Source organism: Podarcis erhardii (genome assembly GCF_964252035.2).
Source record: "Podarcis erhardii genome assembly, chromosome: 12".
Taxonomy (NCBI): Eukaryota; Metazoa; Chordata; class Lepidosauria; order Squamata; family Lacertidae; genus Podarcis; species Podarcis erhardii.
The window spans coordinates 43,409,837-43,423,511 of record NC_138513.1 but is presented as its reverse complement, the minus strand read 5'-3'; the positions used below and the strand labels follow the sequence as shown (position 1 = coordinate 43,423,511).

Sequence of the window (13,675 nt, the reverse complement as noted above, 5' to 3'; positions counted from 1 at the left end):
TCCACCTGTCATAATGGAAAATTAAGGTTCAAATTCAGTGCTTTTAAACAGAAAAACTGTTAAGAACAGAAACAATTTCCCATATATCTGAATTCTTAGTATGCTTAAGGTAAGGTTCAGTCAGACGCAAGTCTTCATTCATTCTGCTAGCAAAAGTAGAAATTCTGAAAGTCACATTTTGAAAGGGATCCAAATAGCCTGCAAGCGGAACACTTTGGCTTGTGCATGGAGGTCTCCAAATTTCTCCCACTAGCTGCAGCCCTTTGCACATCTCATGCCTTTCCAGAGGGTCCCTCAACAAGCAGAAATAGCTTGGGGTCATACCTGATTGCACTGAGGAGACAGAAAAGTCCTGTTGCCTGAGTGAAACTTTGCTTTTGTCTCTTTGCAACCAAGTCAATATATCCAGGTAACTAAATATTATCTACAGACTAGATTATCTACAACATACAGTATTATTTTTGATCATGTTTTCTTTCTCATGACATTGTTCAACTTTGTTATCAAGAGTGAATATCCCCCTAGATGTGGTGAATGGTGGATTTAAGCAAGAAAAAGCTGCTAGATCATCCTACACAATCCTAATTGGATCTGACATTTTATGCAAAGCTTCTCCATACCAGTGTCAGTTGACTTTCAGAACAATGCTATTTTTTAGTACTTCTGCTAGTGATAAAAAAAGATGAGTAGACATGTTGGGGGGGGGGAATCTAACAGAATTTTAGGCATGTTGAAAAATCTCATTTTTTGGCAATTTCAATTATACAGACATATTTGAATTTATGAAGAAGTGGCACTTAAAACTTTTAAAGCTAACCATTTCCAAAGTTTGTCTAACTACACATATCAATGGTACAGGATTATGCAAACACCTTAAGGACTACAAAATACTCAGTCTAAGCTATTGTCTAATTTCCAATGGATTAGAACACAGACATCATAGGAATCCACTGTAGAAGAATGCCTTATTTTACACCTAAATATGTATGGCTATTATCTACAAGTAATTACATCTTTCTTTTTAGCTTTCTTTCAGTTTCCTAACTCCTGCTGAAAGCTATACCTTGAATAAATTATCTGAGCTGCTATTACTAAATATAAACTCCAAGACAAAGTCAATGCCCTAGACATTAATTTGCTGCCCCATATATTATCAAGTTCTATAAAGGTCAAATAACCCTGTAAGGTGATATTTTAGGAGCATTTGTGCAAATCATAAAGTATCTCCAAAAGAGAAAATGCAGAAGAACCCTAGTATTAGTTACAATGACACCTTTAAAAAGTAAAAAATTACAAATACACAATTCTAAAACAAAACAAAACAAAAAATTAGCATTATGGCTCTTCAATCCTCTAGGCAGATTGTTCAAGGATGGTTGCAATGGCAAGCTCATGTATAACATCAATCTGACAGATGCTAAGACTTAAGTATCTTTAATACAGACAAAGGTTTAAAAAACATAACCCTGCATTTTCTTCAAATAATGACTTTGTACAGCAAAGTATATACACTTTCTCGCTGATACAGAGAGGGCATGTCCTCCTCATAGACACATAAAACCATTGGATATAGGGCTAGCAGACAATTCTATGTCTACTCTTATTGTTGCTTAAAGCAAATTTAAATTTCAGAGCTCTAAAAGCTATACAGTAAATGAATCTTGGTGTAACACAAATATGGACTTAACATAGCAAGGTTGTTTCAACATTCAAACGCACACAAGCTAAGTCTAATTGACAACAAAAACAAGGCTGTACTCACCATCCCCAACAGCCATTACACAGTTACAATGCTACCAGGAGCTTTTTCCAAGGATACAACTTCAATCTGAGTGACTATAAGTGCCTGCGCCACTCTCAATCCAGTGCAGCGTGAAGACGACAGAGCACTGTGTGACCCAGTCAGATCTGCAGTTCTCTACTGCAACCAGCAACAGCTGCTACACCACTTCAAAATAAAGGTCCTGCTTCTTGCAGGAAGCTCCTTCTATCCATTATAACCAGCCTCTCTCCTGCTTCAACCTAATAACACACTTGCCGGTACAGGAAGAAAAAAAATCCTTCCCTAGCCGTCTGCCTTTTTCTTTAAAGGTATTGCTCACATGCAATGAAGGTTATTCGACAGGGACTTTTAATGCAGTCATCAAAACACAAGGCATGCGTCCAGTAATCATTTTCTGCTTCCATTCCCTAAGGATTCATGTGTAATCAGCAATGAGCACATGACCAAATGATTATCTGATTTGCATAGCTATGAACAGAAGATGTGTCATATTCTTCTTTGGCCTTTATTTTTTTGCTGCCTTCTCAATCTCTCATTGTGTTCAGCCATCACTGGTTGCTGTAAACAAATCACGTCAAAGGCAGACCTTCAAAGGCTTTTCTATTCAAAGAAAGACGTGCCACTTAATGAAGATTGCTCCTCTTTAAGACAGTGACAAAACCCAAGCTAGCCACATTATCCCAGGCAAAAAGACAGTGTACTTCATGTCTGAGCCACACACAAGAGTCAAGGCAAGCACTTCTCAAAAGGAATTTTTAAAACTGACAAAGCAATATGGTAACACATAGATTAGCAAAGTATAGATTAGCAAATTCATTTCAGTGAAACCGTTTGCTGTTGCAAGGCAATCCTTGCAACAGCAAACGGTTTTACTGAAATGAATTTTTAAACCAAATATTCACACACAGAAATGTTTCTGTTCTCCCCCTTTAAACTGGAAAGGGCTATAGATCGTTTAACTATGAACGGTAGAGACAGACTGCTGGAATGTGAATAGTGTGTCATCGTGGTTAGAGTATTGGACTAGGACCACAGAGACTCATATTTAAATCCCTGCTTAGCCACAAAGCTAACTGGATGGACTTCTAGAGTACTGTGAGTCCTGGAAGACCTGCTCCTTGTTTCGCAGGTCTTTCCCACCTGAGCTGGGAGGGCGAGTCCTGACTGAACCCAGCTTTTAGTTTTTAGGGGGTTTGTTGTCGGTTGTTGTTTTTTGGATAAAAAATTCAAAACTGGAAAGTGCAAATATAGTGAACATGCTGGATGAAAGACCCTCCCAAACCTATTTTTGACTTGCAATGTTTTAAAGCACTCAACTGCAATTAGTTTCCTACTGTGTAAATAAGGTTGAACACATCGGCCCACACATTTACAGCTAAAAGGAGTGTAATATCTAGAACCAGTAAAAGTATTAATCCCAAACAACGACCTTGGTTCCCCGATTACTATTTGGAAATTTGTATTTGTGTATATTATTTGTAGTGTAATGACTGTATTGAAGAAACATAATTTACAAACTGCGAGTCGCCGTCGCCCCCCCCCCCCGTGACATTTGCATGGTAACCATCTCAAATGGAGAAAAGATGTTGAGCAATGAAAAATGTATGAGACCCAAACAAGTGAGAAATATATGTGGTTCAAACGCACATGTACTTTGTGTCATTTGTTTGAAGTGATGCAATCCTAAACACCACTTTAACATTATGTTTCAAGTCTCTGGCAAAGAAAGTTTCATGTGTGCCTTCCCCCTCCATTTATAAAATGGGCCATTATGAGAACAGATAAGCTGTTGCATTTGGATGACTGCAAAACCCATTCAGAGCGCTCTGGTGTTTCTTGCTATTGTGAAAAAGGTACAAATGCTGAAAACTTCAGCCATTTAAAATATAATGTAGGGATCCTCTTAAATCCTGTAGAAGAAACAGCATTTACAGAACTCAGCCTCCCAGAAAAGGAATTCAATGGGCTCTGCTGCTGACTGCAATATCTGTTTCCATGGAAATGGTTGCTCATTTGCTAATAAATAGGGGAAGCTTAGCACACCTCTTGTTTGCAATGCCACATGAGAGAGACAGCTGATAGCAGTCTTAAGACCTGGGAGTAGCTGACAGCCACATCAGAAGTGTTATGCAGCACAAATGCCACGCAACATAGAGATCTAGATATTCAAGGTATTTTTATAGGTTAGATACCTGCGTAGACTTGCAACTGAAATGCCATTTTGTACCCACTGTGTGGTTATGTAAGATGAAGAGAAAAAGAAAAGAAACCACAACAGTAACTGCGCTTCACCACGCCATAAGGCTATGGTTTAGCCACCATAGAAAAAACATTATTAGAATGATACCCACAGACTGAAGGCAGTCGGGAGTCAAAATAAAGACTTTAACCTTATCTGCTAACATATTTGTTCGTAAGAATGGTTTACATACATAATTGGAATAACGGCAGAGAAGCTTGCTCACAGAAGATAAAAGGGGAGGTTTTATGAACGGGGTGTGCTAGGAAGGTAAAAATCCCCGTTCAAAGAAGCCATCACTGAATCTCATGCAGATATTCTCAACAGGGTGTGAAGTAAGAATAATTTCTTAGAGGCAAAGTCTTAATTTGGGGATATGGAATTTATGGCCCTCCAGATGCTGTTGATCTCCAAATCTATCATCCCCAGCTAGCATGGCCAATTGCCAGAGATAATGGGAATCTTAGCTCAACAACATCCAGAGGGACATGGGCTCACCAGTCCTGATTTAAGTGAACAGTGTATGGTAATGCAATCAAAAATAGCTAAAGAAGTACATCTGTACTGGAAGGGTTGGAAACATAAGAAATAAGCAGTAGGAATACGTCTCGCACATGAATGACTGCAATATAAATACTGAAAGCAAGTGAAAAGTCTCTCAGTCCACAAGTGAAACGCTAGAATGAAAATGCATGTTCAACATGCCAAATTTGCACACCACAGACAGGAATCCAACTGCACCCATTGCGCTCCCAGGTGACCTTTTGATCTAGCGGATGCCTCTGCTAACCAAGAGGTGACTGTGGCCAATTTGCCCTTCCATACTCAGCAACTGACAGCACCTTCCATGCTGTTCTGGAAGCCGCCAATTTTCAGAGAGTGCGGAAAAGAGGGAAATCACAAAAATTGCCTCTCTTCTTCAGTCAGAGAAGATGTGTGTTGAAACAAAAGCCCTTCCATTAAATCAAGGGCACCAGTTGGGATTCTACACTATGTAAACCATGAAAAACTCATAAAGAAATGCATATTGTATATTCCTAGACAAACTGATCAATATGTTATAAACAAATAAGTAACGAGAGACCAACAAAGACAACAAAATCTAACAACTCTCAAAAGAAGCTAGAGGCTGAGAGCAAACAGGGACAAATAACTGTATTCCAATACAGTTTCCTAAACCCAGACCTAGGTCACATTTGCTTCCCATACTGCTTTAACAGTTCCGAGGTGCTCATGTTAAACAGTGCCAATATTTCCTTCTCAAAATTGCATAGTACTAACTAGTTAGATGCTATAAAACAAACATTAATACCATACATTTGGAAAACCTAAATCCATATCTAACTTTTGCCATATTTAACTAAGCCTAACCTTAGTTGCAGAAATGCTAAAGACAACTCATACATGTCAAGCAGCTTAAAATAGTCTAAATTCAACTTTTTATATATCCATGTCAACATACACTATTGGATACTCACCACTGAAGTTGCTTGAAATCATATTGCCACCGTTTTTCACTTCATCAAATTTCATAAATATTGTTTGTAACCTAAGAATATGAATAAATATATATAAATAAAAACACACATATCATTCCTTTTTCAAATCAAACATTTTAAATTACAATTTTAACCAATCCTGATTTTTTCTAGGACTCAAGTCCCAGTTTCTAGAAAACCCAATAATGTCACAAATACAAATAATCAAGCTAAGCTGGTGATCACAATTCACAATGTTATGTTTGAGTCATGTTCTAGTGTGTATTTTATTAAGACTAAAGCAGGAAGAGAAACCATATTTAACCCCTTTCTCTCTTCGGAATCTCTCTTCACAATTAACTGCAAAACATACTCACATCTATTTAAGTTCACCCATCTATTTCTTGGTTTCTGTTAGAGTTATTTTCCCTTTGGTTCTGTCCAATATTCTTTTTCTCCTGCTAGTTTGTCTCATTCTTCTACATATCCAAGCCATTTTAGCCTCTGTGTCCTATTTTCAGCAACTAATGTTGGCTGGTTTCCTGGTGCTTGCTGTTCCTAGAGCTTTCTAATCCTCCAGATGTTAGATTTGCTAATTCTTTTTACGTAGCCCATAATCCATTACCCTGTTTTATTATTTAAGATCCATAACCCAACTTTCAGAGTTACACATCCTCTGCAAGTCCTATTATAAATCTTTAAATTTCAAATTGTACAAAGGAATGCTCAAAAATATGATGTAAATGATACTCACTGTGTATCAGTAGTTAAGTGGCACCACATCAAAATATTATATCTGAAATCAGTTCGCTTGGAAATATAATTATTGAGTGAACTGATCACAGGAAATAGCCTACTGATCACAGGAAATAGCCTACTGGAAATAGCCAGACTTCTATGGCTACAGTGCTTGCATTCCTTGAAACCCTCATTTCAGTTTGAATCTCTCAAAGCAATGATTAACTTCAACAACAAAACAAAACAAAACAAAACAAAACCAGCAAGAGTAACAAACATGTGATTGGTAAGTGTTCAACATTACTGCTTCTTGAAAATTCCTCAAAAAAGGAGAAAGGAAAGCATTTACATTTTCAAGAAGTCAGTTTTCTGACCACAAAGACAAATGGAGTCTCGCAAGAGCAGGTGCTTCAAACCTTGGGGAAGTACTTATAGCAAAAAAGTTGGGGGGCAATGTGGTTTTTGTCCTTATTTTTAAAACTCAAATGACCAGAGCACTGTTGGGGAAATTGAGAAGCCTATCTTCCATCTTGCAGACTGCCATTCAAGGGCACTTTGTGTGTCTATTTAAAGATGAGTTGTTTACCTGTAACCAATGTTCTTTGTGCTGTCACACACATAGGGGGTTTTTTTTTTTTTTGGCATTTCTGTGGATCAACTCTACAAAAGTTCTAGAGCAGGAATGAGGACTCTCTGGCCCTTCAAACGTTGCTGAACTACAGCTCACATCAGCTCTAGAAAGAATGGGCTTGCTACGTCTGGAGGTTCAAAGGTTCCCTGTGCCAGTTCTAGAGTGTTAGTCTGAAAATGGAAAGGAAAGCTGTGATACCCTCTTGGAGAGGAAGGAGTCTACCTTCTCGAGGTGGCACCATGTGAGGCAGAAATATGAAAGGGTGTGTTACTGAATTTTGTTGCATAGCTGAAGAGAGAGCTATTGCTGGTCCCAAGTAATGGAGTCCTATGCATCTATGTGGAAGGGCGCAAAAATATGAGAATACAGGGGGTGAATTAAGGATCGTATCAAGCAGTACAATGTTCTCACCTAAGGGGCTTGTATCTTAGGAATGGTTGGAAAGAAAGTATGTGGTATGATGTTTCTTTGTGAAACAATGATCCAAAGGAGATCTCAATGTTTAATGATGTCAAGTCTATCTAAACAGTTAATCATAGTGGTGTTGTGGTCTAAACCACAGAGCCTAGGGCTTGCCAATCAGAAGGTCGGCAGTTCGAATCCCCGCAACGGGGTGAGCTCCCATTGCTCAGTCCCTGCTCCTGCCAACCTAGCATTTTGAAAGCACACCAAAAAGTGCAAGTAGATAAATAGGTACCGCTCCGGCGGGAAGGTAAACGGCGTTTCCATGCACTGCTCTGGTTCGCCAGAAACGGATTAGTCATGCTGGCCACATGACTCAGAAGCTGTACGCCGGCCAGTAAAATGAGATGAGTGCTGCAACCACAGAGTTGTCTGCGACTGGACGTAATGGTCAGGGGTCCCTTTACCTTTAAAATAGAATGGGGCATAAACCCCAAACCATAGTCTTTGCTTTGTGAAATCTTACCACTGAAAGGGAAGTTTTCTGTCCCTGTGTTAGTTTTCTGAGTGAAGATCTCATTAATTGTTGGATCTTTAGGTGGTGTCTGAATGCGTGGAACTCATCTGTTATTTGACTAGCCAATTTCTCTATCTTTCTGTAACTGATTCAGAACCTGCTTTTCATGAGACACTCTTCACAGAGCACTATTATAAAATATACATCAAAGCACAAATAAATTATGTTTTAACACATCTCTCTCACATTACTGCTAAAATCCAGCACCAAACCAGCCCAAGGCAACTTAAACATACAAAACCAGACCATAACACAATTTGTACAACACAATTTATAATGAACCACTGAAGGCTGTAATGAAAAGGTGGACCTTCAAAGTCCATCTGGAGTATTGAGAGATAGGGCTTGCTTGATCTCATGTGGGACTGAATTCTACTACTGTGGGGCCACTGTGAAGAAGACCCTGTTCTGCGTTGCCACCAGCCCAATTGCATCCACAGGTGGGTACATAAGCAGGGCCTCTGAGAAACATCTTCAAGGATTGGACTGGCAGGTTGACCTGGGTGCAGGGAATCTTTTAAGCAACCTAGTTATAAACCATTTACCACATCTCTGGAAACCTATCACTAACCAGGAAAACTGGTATAATTTGGTGTAATATGCTCCAACTGCCTCTCCACTACCAGTAGCTGGACAGTTGCATTTCTACCAGTTCAAGTTTCTGAAAGACGCACTCCCAAAATTTAAAGGCAACACTATGAATAGAACATTACAGTAGTTCAGCCTGGATGCTACAAATGCATGGATAACCATGGATAACCAAGGCACGCTCCTCCAGGTAGAATCAAAGCAGAGGAACAAGCTGAAGATGATAAAAAGAACCCTTAGCTGAACGTTCCCATTTGGTGCTGAGTCCAGCATCACTCCTAGTTGCACTCCTAGTTATTCTTCAGGGGGAAGTGTAACCCTATCCAGAACTACTTACAAATCTCAATCCAGGGGAGTCTCTTTCCCCATACACAACGCTTGGATTAATCTTCAACTTGTACCGTCTCAAGGCACAAATTCAGAAGTTCAACAGCCTCCCTAGGACCAGCAGATGGAAAAGACACGTGGAGAAGTCACATCTGCATACTGATGACATGTTTGAACCTCTGGGATGGCTTACCCCAGTAGTTAATGTACATGCTGAACAGCATAGAGAATAGAATACACTTCTGAGGAATTCCACAGGCCATTGAACAACAGAAGTCTTCTAGCACCCACATTTTCCAGGAAAAACCAGAGCCACTCCCCTAGGCCCAACTCAAACAAGCCTAACATATCATATTTTATGGTATCAAAACCCACAGAAAGGTCCAGCAAAACGAACGGTGTTACATTCTCGTCATAAATCATCTACCAAGGTGACCAATGCTGTTTCTGTTCCCATGTTCCCAAGCTAGATATGAAGCTGGATTAGAAATGATCCAAATACAGTGGTGCCTCGCAAGACGAAATTAATCCGTTCCGTGAGGCTCTTCGTATAGCGGTTTTTTCGTCTTGCGAAGCAAGCCCATTGACAGCTTAGTGGATTAGCGCTATTAGCGGTTTAGCGGCTTTTAGCGGATCAGCTGATAAGCGGCTTATCAGCGGATCAGCTGATAAGCGGCTTAGCGGCTTAGGAAAAGGGGGGGAGGGGAAAACCCCCGCAGGAACTCGCAAGCCATTTCGTCTTGCGGGGCACGGGTTTTCCGTCTTGCGAGGCGTTCGTCTTGCGGGGCACCACTGTATTCAACACTGCCTGGAGTTAGTTGTCCAGTTACCACTAGCTCCACAAGGAAGAAATATTGGAGACTAGGCAATAGTTCTCCCAAGCCAATAGATCTAAATTTCAGGTTCTGAAACTAGTAGGAAGCAGAGTATCAGGTCTTTTAAGAATGTTTCCAGAGCCTCTTTGTGTAGGAAAAGAACCTTCACAATTGGGAGTGTACAATTCTTCAGAAGAGTCATTCTCCCCTTTCCATTTGCTTTGCAAGTCCCATAACAACAGAACAAAATTCTAGGCAAGTCATGTGTATTATTCAATTTGGGAAGACTCAAGCCTTTTTTCCTTGACTTAGGTGTTCTCAAGACAACTTGAGAATTCACATCCTGTTCAAAGTGTACAGAAGTCTTGCAAAAGTATTGAATTCCAGTGCATTATTTTGAAATCAACATGAAATACACATGGCTATATCCAGATATTTACACAACAAACATGCAAAGAGGCTGCTGACACCAATGGTGTTTTTTTAAAAAATCCCTATAAATGCTATACAACTGGCCAGAATAATCTTGCAGTTTCACCATTTAATTCAAATTCAGTTTTGAGGTGGCTGCCTTGCTTTCCCCTTTGCTTTTAACAAATTACTAGGAAAAAGCTAACATTAATCTAATATGCACACTTATCATTTTGAGTTTCACCAAATGCCACTACAGCTGAGTTCTACGCACACACTTCTCCTCTAAATGTCAAATTGTATTTGACAGCAACCTGTAAAACTAACAAAATGTTGACTACTAGATTATTGTAATTTACTTAGTTTTAGATTAATGTACTGCAATGCCATCCAATCAAACAACTTACTAAGATACAATTTATCAGGCACATCCATGATTTTATGGATATCACTACCTCTCAAGGAATAGAGTATTACTTTTTACTATACATTGTACAAATATATGTCAAAACAATTACACTACAATTTGTTTCAACTGCTACATTATACTTTAATTACTATGGTAATAGTTTTGTTGTTTGGCTGTTCTAACTGGTGTGAGGAGCAATAGAAGAATACGGCTAATGCTCTCATATCTGGCTTGCAACTTTTCATAGTTGGCCACTGTGGGAAATAGGATGCATAGGCCTTTCATCTGATTCAGAAGGCTTCCTTTTATGTTGAAGTGATAGCTGAAGGAGCATACATGGAAGTTTATTATAATTTGCAACAGGAATGAAGGATTTCTAAGAATTTAAGTAGGAAGAAAAAACTTATTAAGATCCAATGACTGTGTGGGAATGGAATCCTTTTCTGTTTTGCTACTGAGAGGATGAATTCAGGCATCTTGCATAATAATCTACCAAAACCTGCAGCACTGTAAAATAGTGATGCTTCTACCTCTGTGTGTTCTTTTGTTTAATACAGCATGCAAACACAAAGGTTAGTTTAATGCAGGCTTCCGCAAGCTCAGCCCTCCAGATGTTTTTGGCCCACAACTCCCATGATACCTAGCTAGCAGGACCAGTGGTCAGGGATGCTGGGAATTGTAGTCTCAAAACATCTGGAGAGCCGAGGTTGACCTAATGGGTTCATATGTCAGCCCAGGTCTAGAAAGGCAAACCTGTTTAAAAACACATCTTGCTTATTTTGAGTGGGAAAGTATACATCTTATTTTTACTCTCCAAATTTCCAGTTCTTCCATTTCAGATCTCTTCCGAGTCTCTGCCCCCCCCCCCAATTTCCCATCTCCACACCTCCATGACTTCAAAGCTCTATTCCAACCAGGAGAAGACCCACACATGCTGTATCCCCCACCTGAATACTGCTGCATTACTGTGGCAGAAAATGCTGCCTTTCTGGATCAGATAAGACATGGATCTAATCTTTGAAACAGAAAAAGATTTCTGAAAGTCCTCTTTAAATTACAGTTAATCCAGGGATTGGGAACTCGAGGCCTTCCAAATGTTGGATGCCAACTCCCATCAGCATGGCCAACTGACAAAGTTGGAAGCTGCCGCTGAGCAACAACTGCAGGTTCCTCTCCTTCATAAAGTAAATATCTTAAGCTAAAGCAACCTGAAATAAATGCATTAAAATGTATCCTATTGTCACAGCGGCCAACCAGAACCCTATGAGAAGTCTGCAAATAAGACCTCAGCACAATAGCACGTTCCTCTCCTATGGTTTCAAGCAACTAGGATTCAGAAGCAAACTGCCTCCAACCATGGAGGCACAATACATCAGTTGTGGCTAGTAGCCTTATCCTCATGTATCCTGCCCAATCCTCTTTTAAAACCATTTATGTTGGAGACCGCCACTATCTCCCATGGGAATATATTCCATAGTTTAGCTATGTGCTATGTGGCAAATATCTGTATCTTGCTTTTGTACCTAGGAGCTCAAATATGCATGTTCTCCTCCCCCTTTTATGTTTGCAATAGCCCTGTAAGATAACTAAGTTAATATGTGTATATAAGCAGCATTTGTCGTCAATAGATTGTGATGGGGGGGGGATGCAAAGTACCCAACCAACATAAAAAGGTAAAGGACTCCTGGACGTTTAAGTCCAGTCAAAGGTGATTATGGGATGAGCCGCTCATCTCGCTTTCAGGCCAGGGGAGCCGGAGTTTGTCCACAGACAACTTTCTGGGTTATGTGGCCAGCATGACTAAATCATTTCTGGCGCAATGGAACAGAATGAAAGAAGCCAAAGAGCACAGAAACACCGTTTACCTTCCCGCCGTAGCAGTACCTATTTAACTACTTGCACTGGTGTGCTTTCGAACTGCTGGGTTGACAGAAGCTGGGACAGAGAAACAGGAGCTCATCTTATCATGCGGATTTGAACTGCTGACCTTCTAATCAGCAAACCCAAGATGCTCAGTGGTTTAGACCACAGTGCCACCTGTGTCCCTCCAATCCACATAGTGCACCAAGTCCAGGAAATCCTGGCATCCCCGGTGATAGCACATATGGATTAAGGGGAGAGGAGGATGCAATATACTGAACTGGCTTCCTGGTGAATATTCCATATTCTCAGTTTAGGAAGGGGGGAACCTAAGAGAATCAAATGAAGTTTCCCCCCTCCCCCACTGAGAAATGTTTTGGCTACAGCCACAGGTCATCACATATTCTGTTCCATAAACATTTACCCTAGCCAGGGATATCTCAGTGGTGTGAGACAGATACCCTGAGCATGCTTTTTGCCAGTTTTCAAAGCCATAGCTGGGGGTTCCCATAGTGGTGCCATACTGTTGGCAAGTTTAGATGCCTATGCTCCACGAAATTATCTAATCTTCCTTTCAGGTGACCAAAGCTTGTGGTCATTACCAGCTTTGGTGGGAGCAAATTCCACAAATTAACTATGTGTTCTGTTAAGGCATACTTTCTTTTTTATGTTTGGAATTGGCACCAAGTTCTATTAGAGAGAAAGAAAAACTTAACTATCCACTATATCCACGCCAGGCACAATTTCATATGCTTCTGTCATGTCTCATCTGACTTGCCTTTCTCTAAACTGAAAAAAACAAACGCCAATATATGTGAGTAAGGCACTAAATAGTGTTAGATTAATACAATTTAGACTATTCTAACAGTTTACCTTTCCCACTGCCTATTTGATTATTATTTCTAAGCTATACCAAGAAAACTTCCCATATTTGCTAGGTTTCTCGCAATTTGAGACGTTTACATTTTAACTGGGCAGCAAATAACTAAAAGGTTGTTTATGCAGTCTTTTGGCACATTATTCAATCACAAGCAGCGACCAGCACAATTCTGGTTTGTTCATACAATGTACTCTAGAAACAATGGTAAATTGTGACAAAGTTTTTATTTTTATTTTGTTTGCTTCAGTGTCTACTGTTTCCTGTTTTGAGCAAAAGGTGCTACAGTGTGTACCACCGAACAAAAGTATATATACATTTAACCTCAAAAGCTAGCAAATGTTAGATAGGTTTATGCATATAATCATAACAAGATAGGCATCTGTAGTAGCCATCATAGCTAACTCACCTTGCAGAGGGAAGTCCCCTTTTGTTAAGATCAACTCTTACTTTCTCTCCTACATGCCTATAAATCTCCACAATCGCCAATATTGCAGCATCTCTCACCTGCGAGCATACAGAGCAGGGATTAGAACATGG

At 39.9% G+C, this 13,675-nt stretch overlaps 1 protein-coding gene across 25 annotated transcripts in view; it reads right to left on the bottom strand.

Annotated features, from left to right (window-relative positions):
* CLASP2 (cytoplasmic linker associated protein 2) overlaps window positions 1-13,675 on the bottom strand; it is a 125,071-nt gene that overhangs the window by 94,491 nt on the left and 16,905 nt on the right. For 24 of the 25 annotated variants that reach the window (XM_081834718.1, XM_081834729.1, XM_081834724.1 and 21 more), the window contains exons 6-7: window positions 13,545-13,642; window positions 5,501-5,571 (exon numbers count right to left, since the gene is read on the bottom strand). In XM_081834718.1, the coding sequence (XP_081690844.1) occupies window positions 5,501-5,571; window positions 13,545-13,642 (169 nt within the window). Of the gene's footprint in view, window positions 1-1,762; window positions 2,173-5,500; window positions 5,572-13,544; window positions 13,643-13,675 lie in introns of those variants that run through there. The other variant, XM_081834736.1, reaches the window with a different exon arrangement.